Source organism: Mustela nigripes, chromosome 13 (assembly GCF_022355385.1).
Source record: "Mustela nigripes isolate SB6536 chromosome 13, MUSNIG.SB6536, whole genome shotgun sequence".
Lineage (NCBI taxonomy): Eukaryota > Metazoa > Chordata > Mammalia > Carnivora > Mustelidae > Mustela > Mustela nigripes.
In genome coordinates this window covers 69,944,137-69,966,891 of record NC_081569.1, presented here as the reverse complement: position 1 = coordinate 69,966,891, position 22,755 = coordinate 69,944,137, and the positions used below count along the sequence as shown (strand labels likewise).

At 43.3% G+C, this 22,755-nt stretch overlaps 2 protein-coding genes across 6 annotated transcripts in view; both read left to right on the top strand.

The window, feature by feature from the left end:
• Positions 1-3,038, top strand: part of MYO5A (myosin VA) — a 196,726-nt gene extending 193,688 nt beyond the window's left edge. For all 4 annotated transcript variants that reach the window (XM_059372844.1, XM_059372847.1, XM_059372846.1 and 1 more), the window contains 3 exons: positions 1,263-1,437; positions 2,074-2,154; positions 2,409-3,038. In XM_059372844.1, the coding sequence (XP_059228827.1) occupies positions 1,263-1,437; positions 2,074-2,154; positions 2,409-2,561 (409 nt within the window). In that variant the 3' untranslated portion in view covers positions 2,562-3,038. The remainder of the gene's footprint in view (positions 1-1,262; positions 1,438-2,073; positions 2,155-2,408) is intronic.
• Positions 3,039-13,576: 10,538 nt separating this feature from the next.
• MYO5C (myosin VC) overlaps positions 13,577-22,755 on the top strand; it is a 91,592-nt gene continuing 82,413 nt past the window's right edge. Inside the window, exon 1 of one of the 2 annotated variants that reach the window (XM_059372842.1) lies at positions 13,577-13,798. In XM_059372842.1, coding sequence (XP_059228825.1) covers positions 13,772-13,798 — 27 coding nt within the window. In that variant the 5' untranslated portion in view covers positions 13,577-13,771. The remainder of the gene's footprint in view (positions 13,799-22,755) is intronic. The other variant, XM_059372843.1, reaches the window with a different exon arrangement.

The window sequence follows — 22,755 nt, the reverse complement described above, 5'->3', positions numbered from 1 at the left end:
GTGATCTCTCTCTGTCAAATAAATAAATAAAAATCTTTAAAAAAATAAAAAAATAAAAAAAAAAAGATTCACGTACATGTTTTTTTGTGGACCTGTATTCTGATTATAAAAGTAAAACATGCATGGGGCGCCTGGGTGGCTCAGTGGGTTGAGCCGCTGCCTTTGGCTCAGGTCATGATCTCAGGGTCCTGGGATCGAGTCCCGCATCGGGCTCTCTGCTCAGCAGGGAGCCTGCTTCCTCCTCTCTCTCTCTCTGCCTGCCTCTCTGCCTACTTGTGATCTCTGTCTGTCAAATAAAATAAATAAAATCTTTAAAAAAAAAAAAAAAAGAACAGAATAGTCACCAAGAGAGGAAAATAGGATCTCTCCTACATAAGTCTTTAGTTAATCTCAGGAAACCTTGGCATTCTTTTCAAATTTTCCATTCTGACACACATCCATTGGAGTTAACATTAAAAAGATATTGCCTTCATTCAGGTTGTAAAATTTACTTGTCTTTATAAGCTTTGTTTATGTATTTCTCCATACAGTGAGGCGCTGTCATAATATCATACTGCCTCTATTTGCCTGACCGCAAAGTTCTGATCGTGTGTCCATGTAGCATTTTAGCATGAGAACTACTGTCACCTGGTTGACCACTTCTTGAAACCTCAGCATCTGTGTGATTTCTACATCTCTTGCCACATCTGGGGTCTCTGTCTCTTCCATGCTTCCCCCGTGCCCGCACTTACCTTTTCTTCGATCCCTGGGCTTCTGTAGGCCACTACTCTGTCACCCAGGCTCTTCCCTAAAGAGGGCTGTGGCACAAGTTCTATGTGGGAACATCTTGTTTTTTTGACTACCCTGGAATTTGACTGAAGGAGGAAAGGGTACTCAAAGGTTATCATTTCTCTCCTCTGACTTGTAAAAGAAGCTAGAAAGCCTTTTTTGGTCAGCTGTTTAATAAGGACACGGCCATGTGGGATGTTCTATTTTGATTTTCAGCAAGTTTTATTTCATAATTTTTGCCGTAAGGCTCCATTTCTACCTTCCATTGAAGTTAATTATATCCTCTAGTCATTTACTCTTATATAATTATGATTATAAACCTCATGGCTATAATAAAATTTTAAGCACAGCTGGTAAGATTTAAGAAAATTGAACAAAAATACTGCCTGTCATTTTCACTGAGATTCCTGACAAAGCTGTACATAAAAAATTAAGACATTTATGACAACATTCAGTAAATTTGCATTCTCTCCCTCTCTCTCTTTTTGGCATAGGTACAATGTCAGTCAGCTGGAAGAATGGCTGCGCGACAAGAACCTGATGAATAGCGGGGCTAAGGAAACCCTGGAACCGCTCATTCAGGCTGCTCAGCTCTTGCAAGTGAAAAAGAAGACAGATGACGATGCAGAAGCCATTTGTTCCATGTGCAGTGCTCTAACTACTGCCCAGGTGAAGCACCTCCCCCTGCTGAGAGACACTGTAGCAGTCAGCAAGGGTGACACTTAGGGAAGTGAGAAGCCCCCCAACCATTGCTCTCATCTCTGAGCTGGCTTCACATGTGTTGGACAAGGCATTTGAGGACAGTGGCAACAGCACAAGACAAGACAAAGGCATAAAATGAGCCCATTTTTCTTTTGCCAGTTATTTCTGTGTTGGCTCCTGCACTTTCTTAATGTTCTTTATGTGTCTCATAATGTAGGCATCTTACCTAGATTATATGTACACTCTGTATAGAAAGCAGCTGGATAGAAACAAGGGACACTAGTAACGGTTGCCACTTGGGTAAACTGAGAAGATTGAGCAGGACCCTTTTCCTTTTCATGTTGTGTTCTTTTGTGTACTTTGGTTGTTTTTCCAAATTTATATTGCTTCTTAAAATATACAAATATTACATTAATACATTCTTATTTAAAAAATTCATATAGTAAAGTTAAATATGCTTTTAGACCAGCTCTCTCTCTCCCCTTAACCCAGCCCTGAGCAGAATTACAGACTTATTCATAGATTCTTTTACTTTTCCAGGTTATAAGTACCCAGTGTGTGTTTGATAATATGCTAAAAACTTTGATCATTTCATTCTCACAGATTGTCAAAGTGTTGAATTTGTATACTCCAGTTAATGAGTTTGAAGAAAGAGTCTCTGTATCGTTTATTCGTACTATACAGGTAAGATCTCCCAAGCTTTCTTTTTCAGTTTTCTGAATGAAAATTTTACAGTTTATTGAGAGAAACTGTGTTTTATTATTGTGTTATCTCATTTTAACAGTGTATTACCTTTTTGATAACAGCTTATTAGAGAAAGGAAGTGTTTTAAAAACATTCTTTATTAGTTGAGGACTTCTTGGTATATTTTTGGTGGGGGAGAAATCTTTACAAAGAACTGACGCGCTGTTTGTTGTTGTTGTTGTTTTTTATCTCAGATGCGTTTACGAGACAGGAAAGACTCGCCTCAGCTGCTCATGGATGCTAAACACATCTTTCCTGTCACCTTTCCTTTCAACCCATCCTCCCTCGCCCTGGAAACCATCCAGATTCCAGCCAGCCTGGGCCTGGGATTCATATCACGGGTCTGAAAGTGACACGATGCCAAGGCAAACAGGGACAGTAAGAACCCATTATTTCCAGTGAGCTACTGAACAGACATTTTTAAAGAGACAGCACTACTTATCTTTCCAATGAGAAGTTATTAACTGGAAATCTCCCTGAACACTTTCATCACCTGGGGATGAACGATAGGCTTCTTTGTGCCGTGTTACCTTAATAGCAACACTCAGCCTGGACCAGTTAGGTATCCCGGGGTACATGCAGGTGAATGACAGAAGGAGGGGGGATTTGCTTTAGTCCTTAGCACTGCATCTGAGTGGTACGGTAAACATGTAAATTCCAGGTATGAGTGTTGTTAGGAAAGCACCCACAAGGAGCCTCCCCTGCGCGGACCAGAAGAATTGAAAGAAAAATTGCCATTGAGTACATATCATATCAGTTCAGGAATCAGTTATGTTGATGTTGTCAAAGTTGATCAAAGAAATAAACTGGCAATATGTAAAGTATTTGTCAAGTAACTTCCTTCTATGTGTCCCTATGCTATAGAGATCTTAAGAGAATATTGGTTTGCCATATAGCATAGAAGTGCATTTGTACTGTAGTTTACTGAGCATTTTAAATTGCTGCTACATACTGTGTTCTTTAATATATAAGCGATATTCTCATTAGGCACTACAACAATAAGCTTCTCTTTTATCAACTCTGTTTACAATTCAATCAGATCAGTTTTAACTGGATTATGTGCAAATATATACAGATTCACCTGCACAAGTAGCAGACACTGGCAAGTCATGTAGAAATATGACAAAATGTTTGACATTTAGGGATAGGATTAGACAAAGTGGCTGTTGTTGATGTCATTATTTATTCAGAATGTATTACATTGATGTGCTCATTAATCTTCCCTGGGTGGATATCACATCGGGGTACAGTGTTCTGTGAAGTGACTTATTTTTAGTTCCCAGGCCAGATTCCTGCACTGCATATTTTCAGTACTGACAGGTTTTCTTTCTTCTTCTTAATTTATTAAGAATTAATCTCAGTCACTATCTAGGGAAGATGCAGGTCTTGAAACCTTGATTATCCTATAAATTATGCAAAAGAAGGTGTGTAATAAATAACTATGGTTCCATTTTTTTAAGCTTAGCAACTTCTATAAATGTTCTCAGTACCACTAGATACTTTAAAGAGCATCATATTAGGAATACTTTAAGACTTATGTAAGAAATATCTGAAGATTGCTAAATTTTACAGAGGATATGTTTCAATAAGACCCAGATCCTGTAAGTTTCATTCTGAAATCCTAACTAAGCATCTTCTCAGTTTTTCCTGGAAATCCTGAACAGTGGGTCTTTCAGGTTGTGCAAGAACAAGTTCTTAGCTTTCATTAGAAACTCTGGTTCTGAATTATAAACATAGATTTATATAACTTAACTGTTAGGTGGTCTATGAAAAATGACATCTTATTAAAACATGTGCAATATTAATGGAAGTCAGTTTCAAATCATGATAAAGATTATCATTAAAAGATTAACACTGTCTTTTAACTTACTTGGGCCTCACATTCCCCATTTATATAGTAAGAAGGTTGGACCCTCGCACATATGAAGTTTCTCTCCTCTCAGCACTCGGATCATAGAGAAATGAGGTGCAGTTACTCAGTGAATTCACCCTTGAATAGAAAGATCAGTGTTTGGTGCCTCTTAATCCTGGGGGATTAATTAAATGTAAAATCACAAGTTGGTGTAGATATAACCTTTCTCAAATGTACATGATTTTTACATGCTTTTCGAAAGTGGATTTGTTTGGGTAATTTTTACTGAATCATGTACTGCTGTATTCAGGTTGGATACATTTATTTATTTGCAAAATCAACCAAAAACACTACTGATTCTTTCAGGTTCTCTTAGTTTTCACCAGTTGTCAATGTGGTTTTCAATGAACAATGAGCTCTTGTAATCTTTTGGTTAGTGCAAAATGTGCCAGAATACTGACTCATTGCATAGGGGAGATGCTTAAAAAAAAAAAAATTGCCACCATGGTGTAGGCAGTCCACCTTAGACCAGGAAATCCTTCCAGGTCCTTTCCCAGCTTAGTCCCTGTGTAACATGTCTTGTGCACAACCTGCATCTTGTCAGGTCTTCAACAGCACACTGTAGCTTCTGCTGCCATCGCAGTCTTTATATCCTACCCCGACAGCTCTTAGCCTGAAACATCTCTCTCTTGTCTCCTGCCTTTCTGCTGGAAAGTGCTGGAAACTCTGTTCCACACCTGGGCCAGAATCTCTCCTGTTCAGTGATGGTCACACGAAGATTCTACTGTTCCAGGCTCCACTTTCCTCTGAGGCCTACCCAGGACCCCAGATGGGGATCTGAATTAACTTCTCTTGGCAGCCTAAATATCTTTAGTCATGACAAGAATACCTTACAACCAGGGAGCCGCAAGACCTGGTAAACAACTCCGTTTACTCCGTTACTTTCTGGAGGACACAACAGTAATCTGCTGACTAGGGGTTTCCTTTAGCGCCTCTGAGGACAGCTCACCCTCTCTCCAATCAGCTTTCTCACCCAGCTTCAAACCTACCTTCCCCAGCCCTCCACCCGCCCATTCTACTGTTCACTCTTTCCCTTCTCTCAGCTGAGCCATGCATCACATCACCCGCCTGCTCACCGACTCTGACTATGTGGAAGGCAGTGAATGGTGTTAGTCCTCAGATGCCCCTCTGGCCTCCCTTCAGGCTGATATTTGTTGTTCTCACTTCTCGGCAGCACATTCTTTAACATCATCTCTAATTTGCCTTTTCATATTTCCCCTGTGACACACAGTGGGAATTCAGAGAAAGATCTTGAAAGAACACGGTTCTGTCCTAACAGCTCCTTCTCAACAGTCTCCCCACTTACCTTACATACAGACTCTGCTCAGATCTTGGAATGCAAGGCTAAAAAATGAACCATTGTCCTTGTAGCTTTTCTTAGGTTAAGACTTTGGTCTGCCTGACCTGAGCGTTAACCAGAGAAGAGGGAAGGTAAGGTCCACAAAGCGATTGCTTTGGAAGTTTTGAAAAATCTCCATGTACCTGACATTTCTATCATCAAGTCGAAAAGTACAAAAAAGATCTATTCCAAAGCCTACTGAAAGGAAATTTGGGGATTCCAGTCAGTTTGTACGATTTGCTTTATTGCCTTTGTTTTAGTGGATAATTGAGAGTTGAGTTGGCTCTTTCTGGGTGAGTAATTTTGTGTTATAGAGATCAGATCTTCTAGTAACATGTGAGGGCGGCTCTGAAAATACGGGAATTTCAGTGTAGTGATTGTTTTAAGAAAATACTCTCCTGGTACCTTAGGTAAAAGGGCACCTGTCCCATCCTGAGAAATCCTTACACAATATTCATATACCCACCTGCCCTCCCCTCTCTCTCTCCCCTGCTGCCTCCATTTCTGCCTGTCTCTCTCTCTTTCACACATACACACACAGAGTCACTAGAATGTAGAGTTTCCCAGAAGACATCATCAAGGGTCCTCTGGGGAGCTTCCACTGTTTAGGATGAAACTGAAAGCAAAAATGCATGTGTGACCCTGACATTCTAGTGCAGACCCAAACCTTGCACCTGGCTATGCTTTTCTTAGGTGCACGTCCTGTTACCTCATTGTATCCTCACAGCAGCGCTGGAAGGTTGGAAGGGTAGCTATGACCCACTGACCAACTGTCACTTGCTGATGATAATTGGAGAAAGAAAAGGTCAGAGACTTGCTGAGGTCACATCACCCTCCGGCAACGCCCCTTTCCTGCCTGCAGCCGAGGCTGTGCAGTGGACAGGTGGAGGCAGGAGACTGAAAAGTCTCCAGGGGGACAGTCTGTTTCTCCTGGTACCCATGGGGTGCCCTGGGTCAGCGAGAGGTGTTCTTTTTCCTTCTCTTATCAGAATTGGCAACTGGCAGAATTGGGAACTGAGCAAGTGCCATGTGCCAGGTTCTTTGTGCTAACAAGATGAAATGCCCAGAGCCTGGCAGCTTTCTTCTCTGCCGTTCCCCCCTACACCTAGGTTTGATTTTTCTGATGAGTCAGGGCTCCCTTGGAGGGTGCAACACCCCGCCTTAAGGTCTTTTTAATTCACAGCAGGCTGTCTCAACCTGGCAGGAAGCTGAGCAAGCCTCCCCAAAGTTAAGAGGTAGGTCACTCTCCAAGCCCACTCAGAGCCACATTAGAGCCCCCAGGGGAGCTGTGCAGCCTGCAGCCAAGACCCCAGGGCACCTTCGGAGGCCTGTCCCCAGGCAAGCCATATGCAAGTCCGTGTGTCTGAACCTTACCGTGTGTGCATGCTGCCAGTGTTGACTCCAGAGCTAGGAGGTGTACTCCCTGCATGCGTGTTAGAGAGGCTCCGCGTATGGCTGTGGCCTCTGCTCACGGAGAAGTGCGTTGTGATTTCTTCTCAGGCTGTGCTGTGAGGACCGCCTTAACCCCTGCTCCCTTCCCTCGAGAGCTGCCTTAAGTTCTCTGGAACTTCTCCTCTGTAAGGGATGGACTTACCTGGAGAGGACATCTGGCCATGTTCCTCAAGGTTTTGTGAGGGTTTGGGTTGGGCGGGGCCTCCAACCCTGAATTCCTTTCTCTCCTTCCTGCATGACTCTCCCTCCTGGGACTTTGCCTTCCTGTCTTTTCTGTTCTTTCCAAACAGGTACTACAGCTCAGCACCAGTCTCAGAGCCAGTGAATGTGGGCCAAGAGAGTGGCCCTGAGTTTGGGGAGCTTTGTGTCAGAAGGAAGCAAATGAACATATGGAAGAAATAGCTAAGTTAGCTTCTTGGTAATGCTTTAATGGCATGTTTTCTCCCTGATCTTTTCTTAATACAGAGTAAAGGGTACAACTGCAAAGCCTTCCATGGACATGCTTTAAAAATTTTTTTAGGAACCCTGTACTATATATAAAGGTTTGAATGAAAACAGAGAAGAGTTCTGTTAAGTTCTAATCCATTGTATTACCCCAAATTAAATCAACCTGGAGTTATATACAGTAGATTTCTCATTAAATCAGGAACTGAAGGTACTCTGTGAAATAGCTGCCAAGATGCATTTTATACATTTTTTAAATTTTCTAATTTGGTCTGGCAAAAAATATCCATTAGCTTAACTTCATGAGTGTCATTAGCTTCCTAAAATGACTGAAAATGACTAATGTTTCCTCAATATTGTGATACAGCTTGAAATCTTTGAAAGAAACATGTTTTTCGAGTGGAAACTGGTATGTATAATTCAATGCTTGGTAGGTCAGTACATTTTCATGCATTTTTCAGTCAATGGTTTCAAACATCTTATTGTTACCATATGTTACAAAACTTTAGCCTACATTTCAGGCTCTCTGAATCACTTGAGCCATTTAATATTTTCCAACAAATAGTGAATTTTTCCTTCAAATGTGGATATGTGTGTTGTAATTTATGATTGCTGGTTATATATTTTTGTGGACTCCTGGAGTAATGTTTACTTTTTTTGTGTCCTTGGAAAATTTAAATTGCTCTACCAATGTTGAGAAATGAGCTCATCATGACATTTAACATATTGTATGTGAATTGCTAATTCTAGTTATTAATTTACTGTGAAACGGATGTGTCGTTTAACTACAATGAAACTGAACATTGCAGTTTTTCAAGTATTTTTCCTTGTTGGATCGGAAAAGGGATTCCATTTTGATCTATGTCGAAAAACATGATACAGTTAATCCTTGAAAATATATGGCCATTAGGAAAGAAGCAGAAATACTAAGAAGTGAAACACATTATCAAATAACTCTGGTTTTAAACTGAAACCGTCCCAGCATATCTCACATGGAATTTTAAAAAATTAAGTTAATAATTCACCTCATATCAACAAAAGCCTTTGAAACATGGGTTTTCACCAGTTATCATCTAGTACTAAGATGAAAACCAAAACAATATCAGATTGACATTTACGCTTTAAATTTGTAGTTGTCTAATGTTGTCCTTAGTAAATGTGTGTCATTAATGCTGTATTCTCCTAGCTATCGTAGAAAATTGTTCAAATAAAGATATGGAAATAAAAGATTTTTGTTAGCGTCATATAAATAAGCTCAAAGCACATGGAACACGGGACACACACCAACACAGAACACATTCTGGGCTGTAAAACACACCTTTAATATTTAAGAGGACAGAAATCATATGGTGTCTGCTCTCAGATGACAATAGAATTAAACTAGGTATAAATAACAGAAAAGTAGCTGGCAAATCCCCAAATTTTCAACTTTAACAACATACTTCTTAAGTTTTTTTTTTTTTTTTTTACATTTATTTGAGAGAGAGAATGTGTGCATGAATAAGCAGTAGGAGCAGAGGGAGAGGGAGAAGCAGACTCCCCACTGAACAGGGAGCTGGACACAACACTTGATCCCAGGACCCCAAGACCATGACCTGAGCCAAAGGCAGATACTTAACCGACTGAGCCACCAGTCACCCCTTTCATTCAAAGAAGAAATCTCAAGAGAATTTTAAAAATATTCGAAGTAAATGAAAATGAAAATTTATCAAAACTTGTTGGGTGCAGTGAGAGCAGTGGTTAGAGGGATATTTATAGCATTGAGTGCATGCATTAGAAAAGAAGAAAGACCTATAAATAATCATCTAAGCTTCCACTTTAGGAAACTTAAAAAGGAAGAGAATATTAAATGCAAAGTAAGATGAAACAAAAATTGACAGAAATCAAAGACATTGAGAACAGAAAATCAATAAGAGAAAATGAATGAAACCAAAAACTCATTCTTTAAAAATATCAATAAAATTGATAAGCCTCTAGCCAGGTTAACTGATGAAAAAGGAAAGATGACATACTGTAGATTAGACGTTGCTTGGGGCTGGGAGGAGTTGGTTTCGGGGAATTGAGAAGATGGAGCAATAACCTCAAGGCATGGAATTTCTTTTTGAGATGATGAAACTGTTTTAAAATTAACTGTGGTGATAGTTTAATCTGTGAATCTACTAAAACCACTGAGTTATATTCTTAAGATAGATAAAGTGTGTGTTATAAGGATTTTTTTTCAATAATCTTTTTTTTTTTAAGTAGATTTTTGACTTCTGGTATGACAGACTGAGAAGTTCAATAAATTCTCTCCTCCAAAAAAGGACAACGCTGGACAGAAGTGTCAAAAACAACAATTTTAGGGCTCTATAAATGGACAAACATCATACAACAAAATAGTAGTGTTTATTCACAACAAGCCACTGACCTCTGAGTAAGAACAGCATTTGTCTGACAACATTGCTTGGGGTTGCACCCATCATCCTCCCCTTACCCAGCTCAGATAGCCTGATAATTCCACCAGAGTCAGGAGAGCTATGAAAACCAGCAACTTTGCCTTTGGAGGGGCTCCCTTGATTTGGAATGGAGTGCAGTAAAACCCCTCACCCAGCAGTAATGCTAGTAATCAGAACTGTGAGACAACACATCTCAGTTGTTTTAAGCCACCCGGTCTGTTGTACATTGCTACAGCGGCTGTAGGAAAGTAATACAGTATTAATCTCAAGTATCTGTGATGAATTAAGATGCACATTTTCATCCCCAGAGGAATCACTAAAAAAGTAACTTAGAAAATACAGTCCTTTTAAAAAGTGGGGATTAAAATGGTGTGCACACACACACAAAAAACAAATCAGTAGTAAAAAACCCACTATCACAAAAAAATAAGGAGAAACAAAAACAAGATATAAGCCATGTAGAAAATGAAATGACAGTCATAACTCCAATCGTATCAACAATTATATTAAATGTGAATGGATTAAACATATCAGAAGGCAGAGATTGTGAGGGATCTTATAACATACAGAGGGGCTAAGATTTAAAAACTAACAATATCAAATATTGATGAAGCTATAAGCAACTGAACTCATACACTGTTCATAGAAGTAAATTGACACAATTTTTAATTTTTTAAGAGATTTTATTTGTAAGTAATCTCTACAACCCAATGTGGGTTTTGAACTTACAAACCCAAGATCAAGAGTTACATTCTTGGGCGCCTGGGTGGCTCAGTGGGTTAAGCCGCCGCCTTCGGCTCAGGTCATGATCTCAGGGTCCTGGGATCGAGTCCCGCATTGGGCTCTCTGCTCAGCAGGGAGCCTGCTTCCCTTCCTCTCTCTCTGCCTGCCTCTCCGTCTACTTGTGATTTCTCTCTGTCAAATAAATAAATAAAATCTTTAAAAAATTGTTTAAAAAGAGTTACATGCTCTACCAACTGAACCACCCAGGTGCCCCTAGATATTGCTAGTTTTAAAAAATCAAATCAGCTGGTAATTTTTATTTTTAAAAAATAAAATAAAAGTTTAAAAAATTTTTTTACTTAGGGAAAAAAGCAGTTAGACCTCTAGACTGGCAGAGGAAGAGGGAGAAACAGAGTCCCTGATAAGCAGGAAGCCCAATGCAGGGGTTCCATCACAAGACCCTGGGATCATGACCTGAGCCAAAGGCAGACACTGAACCAACTGAGCCACCCAGGCGCTCCTCTCCAACCCACTTTATGTCTTTTCTTTTTCTCTATGTTATTATTTTGGACAAGATGTACACAACATTGAATTCATCATAATCCTCTTTTTGTGGGACCTATCACTGTTGGTCTGTGCCAGGCCCTTAAATTTTTTTTTTTTGGTTCCTCCTTTAATTTCATTTCCTTCAATTTCATAGATATTCACTCTTGCATAATTAATGGTTACTTTGTAATTTATCACCCACGCTTTTATTTATATACACTTTTACCCATGAATTTACATAATATTACAGGGTTTTTTTGCTAGTTTTAAAATATATATAAAGACTTTTGCTATACATGCATTCAACATTGCTTTTATATCTCTGAGTTGATATAAGTAGATCACATCCATTTGTGCCGACAGCTGTAGAGTATTATATATATACTATTTATTTATCTCCTATTGATGAATATTGGTGAGTATCTCCTTTAATATATAACTGTGTTATAATGAAGATTTATTTAACTGTCTTGTTCATGACTATGTGATAATTTGTCTGCCTAAACCTATTTTCAGTAAGTATTCTCAGATTGCTGTCTAGAATGACAGTATCACTATAGTTCCCACCAGTTGTGTGAGCAAAAAGTGATTTTCTCACATCCAAGGCAGCATTTGATGCTGTCCATTCCAAATATTTTTGTTTGATGACTATACAGTGATATCTCCTTGTTTTCATTTGTATTTCTCTGGTTACTAATAAGGATGACATCTCTTTATGTGTTAACTAGCTATTAGAGTGTTCTCATGTGCAAATTGCCTATTAATTTTCTTGGTCAATTTTAAAAATTGGACTTACTGTCTTTTTTTAAACGAATTTACAGTAGTTTCAAATGTGTCTTAGATTAATATTATAGATATTAATCATTTCTTGGTTGTTTAGGTTGCAAATGTATTTCCCAGACTGTTGCCTTTCTCTAAGAATGGTGTTTTTCACTGAACCCAAATCTTTCCTTTTGATGACCTCAAATTCATCACTTTTTCTCCCAATGATTTTGCTACCTTGTATCTTAAGACATTCTTTCCTAACCTAACATTTAAAAGCTGGTACCCTTCTTTTTTTTCTTAAGAATGTTATGGTTTGGGATGCCCGGGTGGTTCAGTTGGTTAAGCATCTGTCTTTGGCTCAGGTCATGATCCCAGGGTACTGAGATCGAGTCCCACATCAGGGCTCCTTGCTCAGCAGAGAGTCTGGTTCTCCTCTGCCAACAAATAAATAAATAAAATATATTTTTTTAAAGCCCAGTGATTAAAAAAAAAGGGGGGGGGATATTATGGTTTTAGGAGTGCCTGGGTGGCTCAGTAGGTTAAGCATCTGCTTTTGCCTCAGGTCATGGTCTCAGGGTCCTGGGCTCAAGTCCCATGATCCGCTCTCTGCTCAGCAAGGAGTCTGCTTCTCCCTCTGCCTCTGCTCCTCTCCCCTTTCCTGGACTCTGTCTCTCAAAAAAAAAAAAAAAAAAAAAAAATCTTTAAAAAAAAACAGCAAACATTATGGTTTTACCTTTAAGTTTTGATTGTGAATCTGCCTGGAGTTTTTTGAGGGGATACAGCGTTTGTATAGATTTGCTTCCCCCACCACACACACAATGGGCCCATCTATTAAATAATCTTTTCTTCCCCACTCTGATCCTTAAGGCCACCATATAATATGGGGTCCTGCTGGTGGACTCCCTTCTGTCCCACTATTCATTTCTCCATTCCAATGCCAGTGTTATAATGATGATGGCTTTGTGATATCCTTTAATATATAATAGGGCAAATCTCACTTCTTTGGTTTTTGTTTTGAAGATTGTCTTGGTTCTACATAAATTTTATTTCATATAAAATATAGAATCATTGCACAATTTTCCAAAAGTCCCCCTAGGATTTTTATTCCAATTATGTTAGGCTTATACATTATATTATTAATCTGGATAGAATTGACACCTGTACAATTTTAAATATTCCCATCCACGAAAATGGCATTTTTACCACCCCCCTTCTTTTTATGTCCTTGTAGAGAAATTTAAACATTTTCCCCACAAAGGCCAAGTGTATTTTTGTTAGTGTGATCTCCGGACACTTTATATGTTCATTGATGTGGTAAATGTCTTATTTTCCATCAAACTTTCTGTCGGATTTTCTGAATAATTATTCCTCACACAAAGGAAGATTACTCATTTTTATATTTGATTTTGAATACGGTCACCTGGCTGAACTCTCTTACCAGCTCTAATAATTTGTTGATTCTCTTGGACTTTCTGTGGCCATGATCATATCCTCTGCGCTTTCCACTAAACGCTGCTAACTAAGGAAGCCAAAACTCGGACGGGGAGGGTCTCAAAACTTACCTGTTTCCGACCCCTGAGGGGGGGTAATCCAGCCTGGGCGGACGGCTCAGCACCCCCGCCAGGTGGACCCACTGGACCGCACAGCGCTGGCCAGGAGGAGGCTCGCTCCCTGCCCGCAGCCCCCGCCCCATCCAATCGCGACGCGGACCCGCCAGGCTGGCTGGGAACGACCAATCGGCGGCTGCTCTCCTCCCGAGGCGGCTACACCAGGGGAAGGTGAGTAGACGGTCGCTGGAAAACTGCCCCGGCAAGATGGCCCAGCGCTGATTTACGCGCCGGCCGCGCTGACGGTCACTCGTCCCCGGGCCTCGGAGCCTCCCGCCCGGCCCCCGAGCCTCGAAGCTTCACGGCCCTCGAGCTGTCCTGGCCTGTCTGGCCCATGGCTGTGGCCGCGCTGTACACGCAGGTACCTAAGGGCGGGCCCGCGGGAGGGAAGGTGGCCGGCGCTAACGCTGACTGTACCTGGCGCCCAGGCCACACCTGCGCACCTGGAGCGCTCGCCGCAAGGAAGCGCCGCAGAGGGCCTGGCGACCGGCAGCACTCGGGATGGGAAGACCAAGTGCGACGGGCTGCCTTCCCCGACCCGAGCTTCCCGGTGCCCAGGGATCGCGACCCCTGTCCCCCGCGCCTCTCCGCCCCTCCTCCGGAGCCACAGGTGGAATCAGAGTTGCCCACGGGTACATAGAAATCTCAGACCCCGGCGATTAATAGTATCCGTAATCTTCCTGACCCTCCTCGGAGCCCCTGAACAAGAAGCTTAGGACTACAGAATTCAGAATGCTTTCTAGAATTCCTGGGTCTTCAGAAATGCCTGCACGTGCCTTTAAGTTCAAGTCCTAAGTGAAAGCTGCCTGGGCGTTATGAGGCAAGCTTCACCCGTAGGGGTAGAGGGCTTCTGTGAATCCAGAGGCCACGGGCTCTTCACCTCACACACATTGCTTTACAATTTATAAAGCATCTTTCACGTACATGCTGATTCTGGGAGTCACTCTAGAGCATTTCTTGCAAACTATGTCTATCCCAAGGCTGAGGGCTCCACCCATTATATAGAAAGATAGCGTTCTGGAACCCAGGATCTCCCGAGACGAGCTTGGCTAATTATTTGGATAAAAAATAATTTGAAAAAAAAGATTTTTGAATAGCCATAAAGTCGGATCCTCTCACACCCCAGCGGAGTAGACTCTATGGTTGCTGGTATTCCCATGGCTAAGACTAGAATCTATCCATTTCCCCCTGATATATCCCCTCGGGTTTATATTTTAAAAGACACTTTGCTATAGATACAAACGATAGTTATAAATCATTGTTTCAATGTTTTTTTCTTCTACTATGCTGAATTAATTACAAGTACAAACCATCCAAAAATTACTGTGCCCTCTAACACATTTCCATTAACTAGAGTTCTAAATGGGCACTGTTTGAACCTCCATTATTCCAGAAGAGTTTACCGCTGAGCATGTGAGCCCTCAGATATCCAACAGGGCTTCTGAGGCCCTCAGCTTACTGGAGGTAAAAGAAAATTCTGGAAAAAAAAACAATACTTGGAAGATATTTTGGAGTACAGAAAACTGTTGATTAACTTATTTTAGATAACTGATTTTTTAGAAACAAAAACACACAAGTGTAAGCTTCTGTATCATCAAGTGCCTTACACCACAAATATTTTTAAATACCAACTAGGTAGCAGGCATAATATAGGAAAACTGATATGGAAGAGTTTTCTAGAGAGGAGCTTGGATGGATAGAGAATCTGAGATTCCCAGAGCCAAAAGGAGCACGGAGGGCCATCCCTTCTCACTTTTATCCAAATAGGCACCTTTGTCCCAAGGTTGCCTGTTCCTTTCCAGGTGGTTAGTCAGTCCCCATAAGGTCAACTGCAGAGGTGGAAGTTTTTATAGCTGTTTAGGTTTTAGACAGCGTGTTTGTTAATGAGTTTTCCTGAATGGAAACAAAATCTAAGCCCTCTCCCTTGCTTCCCCATCACTTCCTGCAATATTCCCCAAGTCTACGGATCTAACCATTTGTCCTTGAAGGCCAGTACACAGGGTTGGCCTAAGTCGACATTTGTGTCCGGGGACCCTTGGCCATTTTTATGTCCCAGGAATGCTGCTTCTCTGCACAGTTTAAGCCACACAACATTTTAAAGCAGTCTGAACCCCCATTTTTTTTTTTTTTAATTTATTTTATTTGACAGAGAGATCACAAGTAGGCAGAGAGGCAGGCAGAGACAGAGGGGGAAGCAGGCTCCCTGCTGAACAGAGAGCCCGATGTGGGGCTTGATCCCAGGACACTGAGATCATGACCTGAGCCGAAGGCAGCGGCTTAATCCATTGAGCCACCCAGGCGCCCCTTGAACCCCATTTCTGCACCCAGCGGCAAATAGTGACACTGCAGCAGGGTGACAGGGCGGAGGTGGCTCTCCGTGGGTGACAGCCATACCACCCCTGATCTGCAGGCTAGCCCGTTTGCTCAAGTCACACTTCACACCTGCCTGCCCCCAGTTGAATCTTCCTTCTGGCATATGCCTTGAAGACTGATATATTATCAGCCATAAAACATTTGTTTAGTACTTTCTGATTAAAACATTGTGCTTGGGGGAGGTTAGAAAGATTTTTTTTTTTTAAGTGATAGAAATGAGACATGTCGTGGGGCGCCTGGGTGGCTCAGTGGGTTAAGCTGCTGCCTTCGGCTCGGGTCATGGTCTCAGCGTCCTGGGATCGAGTCCCGCATCGGGCTCTCTGCTCAGCGGGGAGCCTGCTTCCCCCCCCCTCTCTCTGCCTGCCTCTCCATCTACTTGTGATTTCTCTCTGTCAAATAAATAAATAAAATCTTTAAAAAAAAAAAAAGAAAGAAAGAAATGAGACATGTCGAATAATTCAGTTTGCTAAAGCCCTGCAGGGATGGAGGAGCCTGCTGGTGATAGAGCTGAGAAGAGAGGGTCGCGGTAGCTGAAGAGTTAGGTCAGAGCTTTATACTCTGGTGCAGATTTTGAGCATGGGAAGACGGGACCAGGGCTGTTTTTGAGGAAGTGGAGTATGCCAGCCGTACCCATGGGTCTCAGGGGGCTGGATTTTCAGGTCATCCTAAGTATCAGGGAGAGAATTAGGGCTGCCATATTGGACAGGGTGAACGCAGGCAGAATCCAGAGTGTGTGTGGAAGTAGGTGATGATAGGAATGGACTGGGTCGAGGGAGGAACCAGGGATGACGTGGATTTAAGGGTCTGGATGATTGAGAGCAGGGGGTGCCGTGAACACACTAAGGCCTACTAGGGGGAGGTGAGCTTAGGAAGTCAGGAGGCAGACTTTGTCCCTGCAGGGCTTGAGGCGATGAAGGGGTTTCCTGGGGCCAGTGCCCTGGGTGATTAGAGAGGTTGGTGGGGAGCTTGCACCAGAGTCTTCTGCCCCAAGGTAGGAATTGAAGCCCAGGCAGTGAGAGCCTTGCCAAGGGAGAGAAGAGAGCCAAGACAGTTCACAGAGGAACAAAACTATTCAGAGGTTGCCCAAGATGGAGCCGTGATAAGGAGGAGGAGGTGGGAGAGCTGGCATGGGAGCCACAGGGAGAGAGGTTCTGAGAAAGAGGGGACTCCTGGGAGGAAGTGTGCTGAGAGTAGCAATTCCTACTGGAGGAAGTGTAAAATGACCCTTCTCTTTTCAAAAGCTATTTGGCAACATGCCTTAGAAATGTTGAGAGCATTTCTCTTTGAGAGAAACCGGTTTGGCCATTCACTCTTCGAACCCTCTGGAAGCTCCTGTCACTCTGAGACTCACTGACCAGCCGCAAGGTCCTGCCTCTGCATCTCCCCCACTGCTCAGCTCCTGCTCCGCAAACTTCTGGCAGCCCTTGCTGCACTCCTGCCCATTCCACACTCTATGCCTTAGCTTGCAGGGCTCTCTCCACCTGAAATGACTGCTTTGCTCAGCAGCGCATCACCTTCCAAATCCAATTTGACAGTGCCTCCCCCCTCCCTTTTTTTTTTTTTTTTTTTTGTAGTTTCAGAGGTAGAATTTAGTGATTCTTAAGTTACATATAACACCCAGTGCTCATTACATCACATGCCTCCTTAATGCCCATCACTCAGTTACCCCATCTCCACATCCCCCTCCTTTTCCAGCAACACTCACTTTGTTTCTTTCTTTTTTTTTTTTTAAGATTTTATTTATTTATCAGAGGGGGGGAGAGCAAGCACAGGCAGACAGAATGGTAGGCAGAGGCACAGGGAGAAGCAGGCTCCCTGCTGAGCAAGGAGCCTGATGTGGGACTCGATCCCAGGACGCTGGGATCATGACCTGAGCCGAAGGCAGCTGCTTAACCATTAACAACTCTGGAAAATTAGATTTATCCATTGTATTATATATGGGTACTTCAAAAGAGTAAAAAAAAAAAAAAAAAAAAGATGTAAAAACTAAAATACCAAGCATAGTCTTTTTTTTTTTTTTTTAAAGATTTTATTTATTTGACAGAGAGAGAAAGAGCACACACAAAGCAGGGGGAAGAGCAGGCAGAGGCAGAGGGAGAAGCAGGTGCCCTCCTACCACAAGCAGGTAGCCCCGATGCGGGACTCAGTCTCAGGACTCTGGGATCATGACCTGAGCTGAAGGCAGAGGCTCAACCAACTGAGACATCCAGGTGCCCCCAAAGTTTAGTGTTTAATTGGTGCAACTAAACTGGGAATTTGAATTTTTGTACAGTAGATGTTTACGGAGTGGGGAAGTCATTGTGTCAGGTTCCAGGGTACAAAGATGAGACTCTTGAGGCTCAGGTGCCAGTGGAGAAAATGGGAAACTACCCAGAAACCTGGGGAAGGGTCAGAGAGAGAGAGCTCTAAAGAGGAAGCATTTAATCCTGTTTGGGGTAGAGGGTTGACAGGGTAAGTGCTGCCAAGGACAGGAGTTGTGAGCTGAATCTTGAAATCTGAGAGCAGTTTGCTCACTGGCAGTGAGAAGAGGAGAACTGGTGGTAGAAGGAAGAGAGCCACGGAAGGGCTTGGAATGTTCTAGAAACTGCTAGTGGTGACAGCTGGCAGAAGGTGGACTGAAGAGGGAAAGAAGCCTGAGTAGGAAGATGGGCCAGGACAGTGGCTCCCCACGTCTGGCTGTTCATCAGAATCAACAAGAGAGTGGGGGGGTCTCAAAGCTTTCATCTTGTTGGACCCCACCCATGGAAATTCTGATTCAGCTGTGGATGAGGCAATCTGTACAGCCACAGAAACCTGGTGTTCCGCCTCGTTGAGGAAGCCCTTAGCCGACTGTGGCATCTGTCAGGGGAAGATTGGTGGAGGCTGGGAGCAGGGAGTTCATCGATGGTTATGGCAGTGGAGGGTGGATGGGGCAGACAGGTGAGACTTGTTTATTTATTTACTTGTTTGTTTGTTTGTTTATTTTTTAGGTGAGACTTGTTTAAGATGTAGGCTTTCCAGCACCTGAGGGCCATTTGGTTGTTGGGGGTGGAAGGAGGGGAGGGGGTCCAGCACTTAGGACTTGGGGGTCCCAAGTTTCTGACTAGACAGTCAAGAGAACTGAGGGTGATGAGTGGGTTTGGCGGGATATGTAATGATCATTAGAGCTTGGAATTTGTGAGCATCTGAGGACATTTAGGGGCTGGCATCTGGAGACCACTGGAAATGTGCTCTAGACCTGTTGAGAGATCTAGGCTGGAGGTCTCTGGTGGACAGGTACCAGGGCAGTTGCCAAAGCTTTGGGAATTGAGGACACTCTAGAGAAAGCCTGTCAGGAGGAGGGCCTGGAAAGGACTCTGGGAGACAGAGGGGATGCTGGGGAGCCTGGGAAGGGCTTGGAGGGACAAGGGAAGGGGAAGAGAGGGAACATAGTATCGCTGCTCTGGCCTGGTTGACTGGGAATGTGGAGATTCCCTTCCCGTCCAGAGAGCTGCTGGGAAGGAAGCTTGTGGTGTCCTCTATTCCATGTCAGGTCGTCAGTCCTTTTTGTGGCCAACAGCTGCAGATGCCTTCCAGTAGGCAGGCAAGGAGACAAGATGCTCTCTCCTCAGCTGAGCATGTGGGGTGGGGGATTCGGCATGTTCCCGGGGACGTATCACTTCCCAAGGGTTGTGCTCCTGAAGGCTTTCCCTCATTGTCACGCCTCCCTTGGCTTGGAAGTTAGGGGACACACGGTATCGCTCAATGGGAGAGTGTTTGCAGGCAGGACACAGAGGGTGGGCCTCCCTGCTCCCCGGTCCCATAGCAGGCCTGTCCCTGGCGGGCTTGGCAGCAGTCTGAGTCTGGAGGCTCCTGCTCCACAGGAAGGAGTCACACCGGGGAGATCACATGAGAGCTGGTCACATTGTTTGCACAGGCTGCTGTTTGTTTGCCTAAGCACTGCAAAGTGAGCTCTTCCTCCGGGTTAAAGCGTTAAGGCCTGGCTTTGTGGGTCAAAGAATGTGAGGAAGGAGGGAGAGACCCAAGGGTGTAACTGACACGGAACTGGGTAAACTTTGTCATGTTTACTTACCAGGCTGGGTTGCAGCCACGGGGCCTTCAATGACTGGCAGCATTGCTTGGCGGAGGCACCAGGCCTGGCAGGTGTGGGCGGCCTGGGGAGTCAGGGGCCATCGACACCATTTGTGTTTCTTCCAGGAGGAAAGCAAATTGTTCCAGGGTCCTAATACTGCCTTCCATTTAATACTGCTTTTGGCCAGGGGCGCCTGGGTGGCTCAGTGGGTTAAGCCGCTGCCTTCGGCTCGGGTCATGATCTCAGGGTCCTGGGATCGAGCCCCGCATCGGGCTCTCTGCTCAGTGGGGAGCCTGCTTCCTCCTCTCTCTCTCTGCCTGCCTCTCTGCCTACTTGTGATCTCTCTCTGTCAAATAAATAAATAAAAATCTTTTAAAAAAAAAAAAAAACTGCTTTTGGCCAAAATAAGCCAGTGAAACTAATCAGCCTGTGCACTCTCAAGTAGATGGTTGCAGGTGAAAGCTCAAGATTCTTTTCTTTTCTTTTTTTATTTTTTTAAAAATGTTTTTATTTATTTGAGAAACAAAGCGATCGGGAGGAAGGGCAGAGGGAGAGAGAGAAGCAGGCTCCCTTCTGAGCACGGAGCCCGAGGTGGGACGTGATCGTAGGACCTGGAGATCATGACCAGGGCTGAAGGCATATGCTTCACCGACTGAGCCACCCAGGTGCCCTGCCTGAGAGCTCGAGATTCTTCTCAAAGCCAGATCATATAATAAACTTTATATGAACTCGTTCATATACTGAGTAGTTCAAAGTAGGAGTCACAGGCCCTGGCTCCATGAAGTCCTGGCTTTCGTGACTTTGTGTGGTGTTCGGTGAATTACTGGCCTCCCTGAGCTTAGAGTTTGGGGTCAGTAAAACAGAAGGCTTAGACTGGCTCAGTGACTTTAACATTCCTTCTCAGAACTCCTGGCTTCTGTGGGAGGATGCCGGGGATGTCAGCTGCGGCGCCCAGCTCAGAGCCTCCTCAGGACCGCCTCTGCTGTTCCTGTCTCACGTGGGAGGCTGGCCCCATTTCATCTGAAGCAAGCCTTCTGTGGCTTTAAAAAGAGCTTTGACAAACAACTTGAAGTAGATGATCTCCCAGGACCCTTTCAATTCTAAAATTCTCTAGTGGCGGGGTTCCTGGGTGGTTTAGTCGGTTGAGGGTCCAACTCTTGATCTCAGCTCAGGTCTTGATCTCAGAGTTGTGAGTCTGAGCCCTGCATTGGGCTCCATGCTTGACTTGGAGACCACTTAAAAAAATAATAGAATGAAATGAAATAGAATTCTACAGTGGCCAACTCTTGATGCATGGGGATATGACGTTAATGATTTCACTTACGAGGTTAGCAGTGTTTTTGATAGCAAACCTGAAGTAGGAAATGGTAGCATGTGGAAACAAGTATGTGTGGAGGGGGGGGTGTGCCTGTGTGTTTATGAGACGTCTGTCCATGTTTGCATGGACATGTGTATCTGAGTGTGTATCATTGCCCTCCAGGTCATTCTTCCGTCTTCTCTGTCCCTGTGTCTGAAATTTTACCCATCCTGTGACTCATTTCAGCAAGCTCCTGCAGGCTCCCTCCTAGCTGTCAAGAATTAAAGCAAACCAAATAAACTAGGGACTCAGGACTGATATCCAGCCACTGAGATACATATATATTTCTTTGCTTAAATAAGCCAATTTATTGGGCGCCTGGGTGGCTCGGTGGGTTGGGCCGCTGCCTTTGGCTCGGGTCATGATCTCGGGATCCTGGGATCGAGTCCCACATCGGGCTCTCTGCTCGGCGGGGAGCCTGCTTCCTCCTCTCTCTCTGCCTGCCTCTCTGCCTACTTGTGATCTTTGTCTGTCAAATGAATAAATAAAATCTTAAAAAAAAATTATGAAAAAAAAAAAAAAAGCCAATTTATTATTAACTAATAGGTAAATGGATGTGCTCCTTAATCAACTTTGCCCCAATCTAGTACTGGCATTCTGAAATTTGTTTCTTACTTTTCTTTATTTCTTCCAACATCAAACAATTTTTAGCATACAATAAAGTTGGAAGGACTTTATAGTGACCATCTGTCCTACCACCTGATTCTTCCACGAACGTTTCACCATATTTGTTATATTTCTATCTGTCTTCCTATCCTTCTGTCCAGTCCTCAGACCCTCTTACTTGTTGAAGCATTTTAGAGTAAATCACATGCCTCAGTACATGTCGTACTAAATATATTAGTGTGTCTATTGTTAAGAGTTTCATATTTGTTTAGTTCTTTGTGTAAGATTTTCAAACAGTGAAACACCAGTCTTAGGTCTGTGTTCTGTGAGGTTTGAAAAGTGCTTACCACCTGGGTAACCCCAACCCCATCAAGGCATAGAATGTTGCCATCACCCCCAGAACATTCCCTTGATGGCCTTCCCACTCACTTCCCAGCACTACCTACCCACAGAGGCAACTACTGCTCTGACTCTGCCCCTTACCTTAGTTTTACCTGTCCTCGCACTTCAAAGGGATTCCGACAGAACATACTCACTGGTGGATGTTTCTTTAGCTCTGCCTCACGATTTGGAGATTCGTCTACATTCTTGCTTATATCAGTAATTGATTCTTCCTACTGGTAAATAGTATTCAATTGTGTGAATGTATCACAGTTTCATTTGTCTTTTAATTCGTATTTTTGTATTTGTATTTGTATTTTAATTCATATTAATGGACATCTAGTTTGTTTCCAGTTTTTGGCCAGTATGAATAAAGTTACTATCAAGATTCACGTAGGGGCGCCTGGGTGGCTCAGTGGGTTAAGCCGCTGCCTTCGGCTCAGGTCGTGATCTCAGGGTCCTGGGATCAAGTCCCGCATCGGGCTCTCTGCTCAGCAGGGAGCCTGCTTCCTCCTCTCTCTCTGCCTGCCTCTCTGCCTACTTGTGATCT